General features: G+C 45.3%; 1 protein-coding gene across 14 annotated transcripts in view; it reads right to left on the bottom strand.

The window, feature by feature from the left end:
• TNIK (TRAF2 and NCK interacting kinase) overlaps positions 1 to 12,152 on the bottom strand; it is a 382,525-nt gene that overhangs the window by 102,406 nt on the left and 267,967 nt on the right. For all 14 annotated transcript variants that reach the window (XM_046658783.1, XM_046658791.1, XM_046658784.1 and 11 more), the window contains exons 9-10: positions 10,630 to 10,708; positions 3,201 to 3,376 (exon numbers count right to left, since the gene is read on the bottom strand). In XM_046658783.1, the coding sequence (XP_046514739.1) occupies positions 3,201 to 3,376; positions 10,630 to 10,708 (255 nt within the window). The remainder of the gene's footprint in view (positions 1 to 3,200; positions 3,377 to 10,629; positions 10,709 to 12,152) is intronic.

Here is a 12,152-nt window from a genome sequence, read left to right as displayed (position 1 = left end):
TACTGGGCAAGATGGACAAGTAAATAATCAGAGTTCCCATGATTATGAAGAAAAGGGACTAACCTTTATTGGTGTCTCCCATGCCAGTCACCATGCTAAGTACTTTACCTGTGTTCTCTCATTTATTTTTCCATAAAAACCCATTTTTCAAGCAAAGATACTGAGATTATAAGAGATTAAGTGACATGACCAATGTTATCTCATTAATAAACCTGGGATTTGGATCTAGAATTCAATCCAGAACTTTTCCAACTTTAAAACTGATGTTCTTTCCAACATATTATATGCTAAATAGAAGTACATTAAAAAAGCAATGAGATATCAAAGAAAGAAGCAGCTAAGTCCACTGGTCATAATGGGGGGTAGACAGTGAAGTCTTTGAGGAGGAAATGAGTGGGGCTTTGGAAGGTCCATGGCCCTTCTCCAGGCAGATGGCAGCTGAAAGTGGTGGGAAAGGGCATTCTAAGCAACCCAACCCCCTGAGTATCACAGGGATACTGACATGTTCAGGAAACAATGAGTCCTGATGGCTATCTGTCTGGGTGTGAGAAAAGCAGATGGAGTGAGAAGGCCAGCAGGCTGATACGGCTTGCTGATCCTTATATGAACCATGCTGTGGACTTTTCTGTGGGCAGTGGGGAGGAGCTTTTAATTTTAATCAAGGGAGGGTGTCACATTACTGTTGTCCTTTCATAGCTGCGAGTTAGAAATTACAACTTTGAAGACACTTGTGCACCATTAAAAAGGAACTGAAACTGCAATTTGGCTATGTCATCACCAGGAGGCAGCAGTCACATGATGAGAACTACCAAATCTGATCATAAACACCCTTTGCCTGCTGTGCTATTTAGTCATTAAAAGGATGAAGAAAGGAAGCCAAGTGTGATGACTTCAAGCGTATTTTTTTAAATCACTAATTAGCTTCATAAATTTAGATATGTATGAAGTTTTCAGGCTACTTATTTTTTAAGTACTATTTCACCAAAACGTAAAGAACCTTCATAAAGTGTTTCAATAATCCATATCGAAAGATTAACATTCCAAACTTTCCTGAGATGAATCAACACAGAATTCAAAGTAAAATGCAGATACTTTATCTCCTAAAGGAAATTACAGCAAGGAAAGGAAGCACACAACTAATCCAATTAATTCTGCTCTCTAGGGTAAAACCCTCCTTCATCAGGTTCTGCTGTAAGACTTCACCAGAACCTGGTTTGATTGCTTTTATATTACTTGCTTAAATTAGTATGCATAAACATATCTTAAGGAAAAAATAATATCAGGTAAAAAAAACTCATAAAGCAATACAAATTAAAATTGTTTGATTCCACCAAAAAGCTGGTCTCAGAGCTACTAAGAGAGTGACAAAAGTATTGGAGCAAATTAAGTCATTTGGTCAAACTGAGCAAATGGAAGGAGATCTCATATGATCAATACTCCTTCTCGGGGAGCAGATAAAAATGAGGGCTTCTGGTGGCTCTAAGCTTAAAGGGAATTAGGTTCCTTAAATCGCCCTGTAACTCTTGAATACACCTGCCACCAAGAATCTCACTCTTCTGCTTCGTAGAGAAGGAATGCACTAAAACACATAAAATGTCCATGTTCACAAGATGGCGAGTTCTCAGTCACATTCCAGAGTCTGCACCCAAAAAATGTGAAAACAACCCAAGGCACAAGCTTTATCCATGCTTACTCACAGGCCAGAGGCAGAAAGGTCACAAGTTCTCGGAAAGTAACCCTGAACACTGCTGAAAAATTATAGGTCAATGAAGAATTGTCTAAACAAGAACATCTAATATTTATTGAGTATGTCTATGCGCCAGTGTATTAAGCGTTTCACAGGCACTCTCTCAGTTAATCTTTGCAACACTCCCAGGCAATACTAACTATGATGATACCCCCACTCCTATGTTAAAGATGAGAAAACTGAGGTGAAGTTCACATAAGTATGAAGGGGTAGAACTAGATTTGAACTCAGAATTTGAGTCTCAGAACAAAAGTCTGAGCACTTCACCTCCCTGAGCCCTCTGCTGATCTTACCTCTGCCCAGTCTTGGCTCCTACACTGCTCCCTCCCCCACCCTACGTCCCCAGGCACACCTTACCACACCATAGATATTAACCATGGAGGCAAAGAAGACGAGAAATTCAAATAGAAGGAGAGCATCCCCTGTCCTCTTCTGCCCACCACCCGCCACCACTCCCCCTGGATTGTGAAGAACAGAGGAGAAAGGCGGGGAGGATCAAAGTGAGGAAAAGCACAGCGCCACGCACCTCCCATCTTTGGCCCCTGGCCTTCCCTCTCCTCTCCACTCCCTGCACACTTGGTGAGCACCTCGCAGCCACATCCTACCTCCTCACTGCCATCCCCCCGCCAGCTGCCCAGTCCCGCTCCCGCCCAGGGACAACTCACTCCCACTGTCCTCTGCATCTTTCCCTTTACTTCCCATACCGCAGCTTCCCTACCTCCCGACCCAAGTAGCCATAAAACCTGGTCAGGACGCTAGTTAAGGAATGCTGAGTCACTATTCAAATAACTAGAGTACAGCCCCAGGACCTCAAGTCTGGACGCACGTCCTTTCCAACGATGCAGGGAAAAGACAGTGTGGTGCAACTGCTAGAGCCACAGACATAAGCGTTTCTGAATCTACAAAATAAAGTGCATTAAATGATCTTCCAGCTCAAAATTCGATGTTCCACAGAGCAAGCCTGGCAACCTCTTTTATATTACTGTGACTATCAGAACATTTATTCTGACTTTCTAATAACTAAATTAGAAATGAGCCTCAGAGCACGAAAATGTAAATGCTGAAGACTGCCAGTAGAAAAAATGTCAACTGGGTGGTATTTTTTTTAGGTTGTCTGTCTTCGGTAGATTTTCAGTCTTCTACACATGAATATTCATTTGAATTAAGAAAATCGCTTGTCATATTAAACCACTCCAGAGTATCACTCAACATGACTTTTTGTTCAGTGCCTGGAGAAGGTAATATTTCCCGCAGTTCTATTCTTTCATGAATATTCCATTGCAGCCGTCTCACCCCATGGAGGCCCACAGGCTGTGATCTCAAAAGCAGCCCCTCACACCAAAGCAGAAGGCAGGTCCCTTCAAAATCCCCACGGTCACCTCCGAATACATCAAGAGCCCATGACTCACTCCATCCTTTGTTTCCCCTGCTGAAACACAAATGTGCTGCTAACCTTTCTCTCCTCGCTTCTTCTTTGTTCTATCGATATGGTCCTTGAGTTGGATGCGGACCTGTCGGTCATTAGGCTGGTCTCGTATAAACGGATGCTTCATCAGTTGTTCCGTGGCTGGTCGCTGGCTGTGACTCTTCACCAGGCAGCTCTCAATAAATGACTGGAACTTTTTTGACCTGCCAAACGAAAGAGAGGAATCAACAGATAAAGACAGATAAAGACAGTCGAAAGAAAAGCAAACTTATATCGTCTGAAATACTGGAAAAAAAAAATAGGTTCAATGAGCCAACATAGGGATCAACCAGTCACAGAGTAGGTCTAGCCCTTTATTAGGCAGAATGGGGCTCAAGGCATCATCACCACCAGCAGACGATTCAGGCAATGTGTGGTAGTTACAGACATGAAAACATTTTTGCACAGTTTATACATAATGTCACACAGAAGACCAAAAGGAATCAGAGGAGAGAAAGATTCCAGTGAGCATCATGCCTGGAAGGTATACTGGAACGAGGGAACCAGAGCCAGCCCCCAAAGAATGAGGAGAAAACCCCTCAGGGGAAGGGGTAGTTCAGGGAGGCAGGAAAAGAGTGACAAACCAGAGCAGGGAGTGAGCACACTAGCTGTCAGGGGACACTGAGGTGAGCTGCCTACAGGAGGCAGGATGTGCAAGGCCGAGAAACGCAAAGCCAAGGTGGACAGGTGAGTGAGGGGGAGGACATTTTGTAGAAACGAGCCAGATTCTCATACGGTAAAGGGACTTGATTAGGCAAAATTTTCCACTGGTAATTTCAGAATCACTTTTGAACTTTGCTTTCCAATTAGTTGGAACAGGATGTATGTGCGTTTGCTATCAACCCAAGGACTTGGAAACACTTTGAGGGACTAAGTTCATACCCAGAGGCAAACTTGTCTTTCTCTAGAAAGGCACTATTTCCTCAAAGATAACACACAGAGACATGGGGACAGAGGGGCACAGGGGCAGGGGAGAACTGGTGAGAGATACCACACCAAGAATTAGGGCAGCAAGTCCACAACGTGGGAGAAACTAATGGTGGACTTTAGCTATGAGTCATGAATTGGGCACGCACGTTCTTGCTGAGAGTTCCAGGAAATTGTCGAGCATCATAAATAATTAAGCTCATGACTCTATAGCATGCCTGTCCGAGGCACTCCACTGGCAGGAGAGCAGTCACCCTCGGAGACCTCGGTGAGCTCTATCACCCTCCTCACGATCCCCACCCTGCTCAGAGCAGGAGGGAATCCATTTTGTGCTCTCTGTCGCCCTCCTGTGGAGCACTGTGGAGTTGCAGGAGCAGATCCCAGGAGCAAGTCTTTCCCAGGCTTCCTAGCAGGCCCTCTATAAATACTTCAGGCCTCACCACACAGCACACAGTGGAGAGCAAATTCTTCAAGGTTCAGATGCGAGAGGGCACTCATGCATGCGCCACTCTCCACATCGCCCACGTCCAAGCGGCTTTTCACCTTATTCCATGCTTTTGAAGTACTGAATTACTGGTATTCATTTTCCTCCCTAAATTACAAAGCTATGTTCAAGCTTTTAAATGATTTTACATAGAAGTAAAAGTAAGCTGCTATCCTTGGGGTCACCCCAGGATGAGTCAAGATTGGCTACGCTGTGGACTAGAAATAGTGACAACAGGATGGACACTTCGCACCCTCCCTGTGAGTCCTTCAGCCCCTATCCCTGCTTCCTCCACACTAGAAATTCTCCACAGTGTCGGATGTGCCTGAGTCACTTCATGCCATGAGCACAATCCCTGCCCTTACATGTTTGATGAGTGAATGAATGCGTGAACGGTAATCGGATGAGGGTTCTGGGCCAGAGCTGTAACACAGCTCCCTTCAAATCCGTGCTTGTGAGGGGCAGAGAGGGAGGTTCAGAGGTAGATATTATTTACTTTGCTTTCTTTCTCAGATCAAAGTTGTTTCTCAAACAAAACTGTGGAGGCACAAACGTGGTGGCATCTAAGGGGAGCCCTCACCAGAAAAACCATAAGGAAATAATTGACTCTCCTAAGGAATAAAACGAAGAGAATGAGGCTAACTTGCATAAAAAATAGACCAACTCTACACAGCGCTTTGCTAGGTAGAAAAATCAGTGTTAAAAAGATGAAAACAAAAGTAAATGAAGACAGAAAGCTATTACATATTCACAAGGAATGCAAATAGTAGTTCTCTTTTTCCTGCTTGCAACTAGAAGGAAGTGCTTCTTTATTATAAAGTGTCAACCATTAATTAGAGGATGATAAATAAAAGAAATCACATCCAATTTAAAAATGAGATGCAGACTGTACATTCCACTTCTCAATACTGACACCTAAAAAAAGTCAGAGAAATCTCCAGGATGAGAGAGCGCTCAAGAGGCTTAAGGAACCAGCCGTAGGCACAGAATCCTTTTCCGTTCTCTCTCCCGACGGGAAGGAACCTCAAGAAATATTCAAGAGAATAACTTTGGGCCCAAAGGATGGGCCAAGATGTGCAGAACCCCAAAGCTGGTAATGTAGCCCACGTCTTCTTCAAATGGTGCTGTTTGAAGAGGAAATAATGCTTACTTAAAATAAATCTTCAAAGAAAAGATTCATTGTCTCTTATTTAAGTTAGTGTGACCAAAGAATCAATATGCTTGATTACACATTTAATTAAAAGTAGAAACACTTCACCTGTGCAGAACACCACCTTACTGCTGAGTGGTCTAATGGGTTGAAAAGTCAATTTAGATAACTTTACTGTTTGAAACTCTGCCGCCAATAATTTAGTTCTGTCTCTTTAAAAAAAAATGCCTGAGATTAGTAGTACTAATTTCCCAAGGGTTGGTATGGAGAGAAAAATGCTAATGATTGGTGTTTACAGTCTGAGGCACTAGTTCTTCGGAAACCAGTGTCACTGAACACTTTATCTTCCCAGATTTTCCCTGTTTATACATGAAATTGTGTTACAGAAATTAAAAATGCCTGAGAGATTATTACATTAATCATTATAACCAGCCAGGCTCAAAGTTTTTGGTAATCATCAGACTCTCTCAATGCAATTTGATCTTTAAAATGTGCATTTGCCCAGAACTACCCTTTTTCTCTACTCCAGGCTTCATCACTTACTATGTGACTTTGAGCAAATTACTTAACTTCTCTGTGCCTCAGTTTACTGGGCTGCAAATGGGGATATTGTTAGTACTTATCTCAAAAGACTGTTGTGATGATAAATGAGTTAATTCACATAAAATGCTTAGAGCGGTGCCTGTCACGTCATAAATGCCGTATGCGTTTCCTATTCTTGTTATTATTATTATAACACCTCTCTGAGGCCGATGTGCCAGCAACCTCTGACCATCACCAGGTTTAAAGAACAGGAGCATCTGCCTTTAGGGCTGGAAGCAGAAATCTGAAGGTGTTTTTCCCAACTTCTCTTGAACTGAATCATACGGCGTTCTTTAACGGAACTATTTCACATATATTTAGATTAGATATGCTAGCAGGAAGAGTCAACAGGACTGCTATCTCCAAGGAGACTGCGCAAAAAAGGGTTAATTTTAAAAGTTTACATAGCAATTTTTCTTTTGATTTTAATAAAGTCCAAAGTCACACTACTACTAGCACATTCAGCCTATTCGAATTATTTTCTGATATTTGCTTTCTACTATCATTATTTTATTTAGAACACACACACACAAAGCTTTGTCATTTCCTAACACAAAAGTTTTAGAAAACCAAGAATCAGAACTGGCGTTTCATAATATTAGAGGAGTAGCTGTAAACTTTGGATAAAAGCAGAAGGCTGGGGTTCCAGGCTGGCTTGCCCAGTGATGTGCCTGGCACTCTGGATACACTGGTTACCTCACCAGGCCTCCCAGTCTTCATCTGGAGTGCCAGTGGTTTGGACCACGGAATCTCATATCTCTTTCCAGTGATAAGCAATTATGATTTCTTCAGTGTACTCAATTGAGCACTGCTTTGCCTGTGTGAAGTCTTCACATTCTAACGGCATGTGAAAAGAATGAGACTGGCCACCTTTTACGAGGATGAAGTCATGCCGTCCTTCTCCAGAAATGCCTGGAGGGAAGCTAGAGCACTGCGTGTCCATGCGGAAGCAGGGGAGGCGGGCGGGAGGAGAAGGGAGGAGGACAGCTTCTGAAGAAGGTTTCCCCATGTGGGCTGAATCCAACCAGCCATGGAGACACGAGGAGGAAATGGGAGTCCCAACCTACTGTTCATTTGCTGGTGGTGACATGGGGACAGAGGCTGAGAGCATTGTCGTTCTCCTCTGATTCAACTAAGGTTATAATCCTCCCAGAGACCTAACTATTAGGCCGAGCCGCTTGAGCACTGGCTGGAGCCCCGGCAGGGCTTCCTCGGCTGTAAGGCCCCTCCTCATCACGCTGGCGGGGCAGGGAGGGCCGGTTCCTGCGAGTGCAGCTGCTCTCCTCTCCTTCCGCCTCGAAAGGGGCAAAGAGCACGCTACCGCTGCCTTTCCTTTTCCCAAGGAAAACAGTGTTCAACCAAGAGACCAGTCCAGCTCCTTCTCTACCGCTCCAACCCTGAACTTTAAGAGACCAAATGTGCAGTAGAAAGAATGCGGGTTACAACTTGGGAAACTAAGACTGCACAGCCTTGTGAAGCCTCAGTCTCTCGTCCATGAAATGAGGACTCAGAGCACCCTGTCCGGCAGGGTTGGAGTTAAGATTATATATATATATATATATATGTCTTAAATTTATACACATGCACACACAGATATATATATAGGTTCCTGAGTCCATGACATACGTACGCTTTATGGGCCCCATATGTTGTAGGTTCAGCAGTGTTAGCTGGAAATGGCCCTCAATGGAACCCTTATAATGAAGAGTTCATGGCCGTCTCTAGGACAATGGCGCCCCCTTTGGTAAAATGTTGGTATGTACACTGAGAACAGTGCACTTCATCTGAGAACTCACTTAGGGAGAGAGTATCTAGAAATAAAAGAAATAAAAGATTCTGGAGTTTTGTTTCTCTTCTTAGGGGACAGGCGAGCCCCTCCCTAAGAAAAAAATAGGAAAACAAAATATTTTACTTCCTCTCAAACACTAAAGGATAGTTAGGCAAACACTAACCTATTTGAAATCGCTATCGACCTGGCCCTTCACGACAGAGCACCGTGAAGTGCTTAAATCTTTTCACTCAGAAACTAGAATCCCATTCCAGAGGAGTGGGAGCCACACCAAGTGTCCTGTGGCCAGGGGCTGCACAACCGTCTGTGGAAAGGCCGCTTCTGAGGGAGGAAGAGGCCCTCGCCAGGGCTGTTTCCCCCACTTGCTCTCAAGCAGCCCGTGCTCTTCCCTCTCCCTGTCAGGCAGTGTGGCCGGCTCCTCACCTGCTCCCCTCCCAGGCGGGCGAGGTGGGCCAGGTGCTGGGGAGGGGAAGGGGCCTGGTCCCCTCACACTCCGGGACTGATCCCGCTCCCTCCAACACGATCTGAATCAGTTCTCGTCAAAGGTTTGAAGCAGAAAAGTCAGCCTGTATCCTCCCCCACGTCTGTACTTCTCAAACAATGTCAGGGCAGAGCTGATCTTTCTGGGCCAGCTCAATGAACACTGAGGCCGTGGTGCAGGGGTGTTCCCTGACTTTCCTGAGGGGCCGGCCGGGTCACAGGAAGGGCGGCGCAGGCCAGGGCTGAGAGGAAAACAGGACAGGGTGCAACCAACTGGCTCCAGCTTCTGATTTGGGGAGAGGCAGCAACTGGTGCAGAAGGACAGCCTCGGACCCTAAAAGGAGCGGGAGCCACTGGGCAGGGAGTATGGCTGCCCCTTTGCACAAAAGCCCAGACATCTCCATGGAATGCTCAATCACCAGGTTTTTAAAAGTTGGCAATTAATATAAATATTTCTGAAACACGGTGTGTGGCCAAACTGTGCCAATAAGACAAAACAGCTATGCTGATGGCCAGTCTGTCCTCTGTGGAAGAGCTTGGAACATCTGTCCGGCAGCAGGGCAGGGAGCAGAGAAGGCAGAGAGGGAACGAGGTAAGTAAGTAACACCCACTGTATACAGCAGGCCCCATGGGGAGGCTTGGCACGAAAAGCCAGCAGAAATCTAGCAGAGGGCTTTGTAGTGCCACTGACGCTTCCAGGGGACAGAACTGAGCCGACTCCTCTCCCCCGAGTCTGTTCCAGGGAGAAGGAGGACGCAGGGCCTCCGGGCGCCCATCAATCGCACGCTGTGCCAGTGCCCAATGGAAGGCTGTTGCTGGGGAAAGAACGACTGTCTCTCAGCACAGTGACCCTCTGGAGAGGAGGAGCAGGGCCGGCTCTCCCTCCTTGTTACCAATAGCAACTCTCACTCTCCCGGCAGCAGCGCAGGCCTCAGCAACTCAGAGGCTGTCCCCGCTTCATCCTCTCCCTTCCCTGTCTCTGCGCAGCTCCGCCAGGGCTGTTCTGTCACTCCTGGGTGACTGGTATCAACCAGGACTGCTCTCTGGATAGCGGAGGGTGGGTGAGAAACAGGAGGGGCCCAGTCAAGGCCTGATCATGGAGTGGTGTGAAAAGGGGCGGGATGGTCCTGGCCCTTCACTCTCCCAACTGCCCAGCCTGCGTCTCCAGAAAAGGACAGGCAGTCCTAGCGGTCCAGGAATTGGCCCCAGGGCAAGTGGAATCAGAATTCAAGAATCTATGGGAGAGAATACACCACATCCACAGGGGGAGGGAAGGAGCAATGAATTTTTGTCATAGACCCTGATATAAATACACAAAAAAGTCAAAAGTCCATTTTCTGGCCTAACCTGTAGAAGTCTGCTTCCCAAACTTCAGTCACTCATACATGACCAACACACCTTTCACCAAATCTGTACACCACCCATACAAGAATTCACTAAGGATTTTTCTTTAAATTAAGTCACTTTTTATGTGAATAAGTCTATTAAATGGAAAGGTTATATCGCTGCCCCAAATAAGAAGCCAGCATCACCCGCCATAAAGAGAAAGCAACAGTAAAAACAAAAATTACAAACGTTCATGCACAGACCCGTGAAATCACCTCGCATACTACCAGGTGTGTGTATGCATTTAGGGAATTACTGTCTTAAGGAGCAAAAGAAAAGGCGGCCAATCTAACGAGGTGACTCTCTGAACTGTCACCTCTCTGATGAGATATTCTGCATGCCAGGAAAGAGATCACTTGGAGTGATTGATCAAAGAGCTTCTATCTTATTACTCGGGTTCCACGACCCATTGGAGCTTACAGCTCCTTATCTTGAACGTGTGGGAATAAAGACTTGCTGTGCAGACAGTAGGTACATAATATGTACTGTATGATGAGCGACAGCACATGGAAAATCACTCACCAAGTCTCAGGATTAGACTCACTGTCAGCAGGCCCTAAGGATTTGGCTCATCCAAAAGAGAATCAGAGGGCAACCCTGCCTTCAGATCCGCACTCACCACTTCTTGGACTTCAGCCGCGGCGCTGGGTTCCGGGGGATGAGGAAGAGGGCTCTCATGGGGTGCATGTCACAGAGAGCTGCAAGAGACCAGAACAAGGGCCAGCTCGGGTTAGGAGGCCAAACCCAGGCCAAACCATCCTAGCTGTAGAGCTGACGCTGCCAAATGGCTCCCTGAGTCCACGCATGACCAGCGAGCAGAGTCGGAAGGCCCCAGAGCTTCCATTTAGCAAGCATTTAAAGGAGTGATGTCTAACCACAGGAGTGTCATAAGATACAACATGTTTCAAACAGATATTGTAAATATTTCTACATTTGCTTCATACTTAAGGAAACTAAGTTAAAGGGTCAACAACCTTTACTTTGCTGTAAATAACCGTCTAAGATTCAAAGTAAACAACATCAAGATAACAGCTGCAATGGAAATGGTAAATCATTTTTAATTAGTAAAAGACTAAGTCATAAAATAAAAGATATTTGATAATCTATGGCCTATTTCTCTACACTGATGGCTCATCCAGACACAATCTCATCTCCGTAGATTTTTGGAGTCTAAGGCACTGAGCAGAACACCTTTCTCTCTGTATTTCTAAATATCCTGAATGGCCTTTCAGGTTTCATGATGGGTTTTTTTGTTTTTGTTTTTCGATCTGTTTTGTTTTGTTCCCTGGCCCCAGGAAGACCAGAGCACAGTCTGACAGAAAAAGTTATAAAAATATCTCAACTTGTAAACATGACATTATCGTTTATAGTGAAAGCACTCATACGGTCTTATTTTAATCAAAATATTTCACTAGTTTACTTTTCGAACATCTGGGAGTATCTTTTTCTTTGTGCCTAGAATAAGAATGTACTCTCCCTAAAAGCAAAACGATTCTGTGGGTAGAAGTTTATTTTTACCCCCTTTATTATTCATCAAGAATGATAATATGGACTTAAGCCTGCAATCTATTATTTTTCTGATTCATAAATGCCTATTAGCATTGTGGATGAGGGGAATTTTGTCAACAAACACTCCAAATCAATCATGCTACAGATCAATTCCACCAGCTCTTGAGAGAAATATGAAGACTGCGGTAACTTGAAGATAAAAAGTCAGATGACCATAATGACCCGCCAGGCAAATAAGGGGCCTGTTTTGGTCCAGGGCTTCTGAAAAGCAGACACCAAGGTGGCATTAAACATGAGAGGGTATTACTTGGGAAAATTCCTGCGTGAAAGGAAATAGGGAGGGAGCCAGGGATGACTGGGAGAGTTGTCACACCCCGAGGGAAGGAGAGAAGGAGGAAAAGTAGGCGGAAGTGTACTGGACTGTCCTGCAGTCTCAGGGGGATTTGCCAAGTCATAGGCGATCACTTGAGTGAAGGCTGCCTACACAGGAACCCTGTGACTTCCCGAAAGGCCTGCCTTACATCCTTGCCAAGCTCGCTCACTGATGGGGGGTGGCCCTTGGGAGGTGCAATCTTGGTACCATTGCCACAGCTGGGCCCTGGGTCAGCTGTGCCTCCTGCATGGAAGTCTTTG

This window comes from Equus quagga, chromosome 4, assembly GCF_021613505.1.
Source record: "Equus quagga isolate Etosha38 chromosome 4, UCLA_HA_Equagga_1.0, whole genome shotgun sequence".
In the NCBI taxonomy this organism is placed as follows: domain Eukaryota; kingdom Metazoa; phylum Chordata; class Mammalia; order Perissodactyla; family Equidae; genus Equus; species Equus quagga.
The sequence above is the reverse complement of the archived record's forward strand: the minus strand, read 5'-3'. Positions and strand labels throughout refer to the sequence as shown.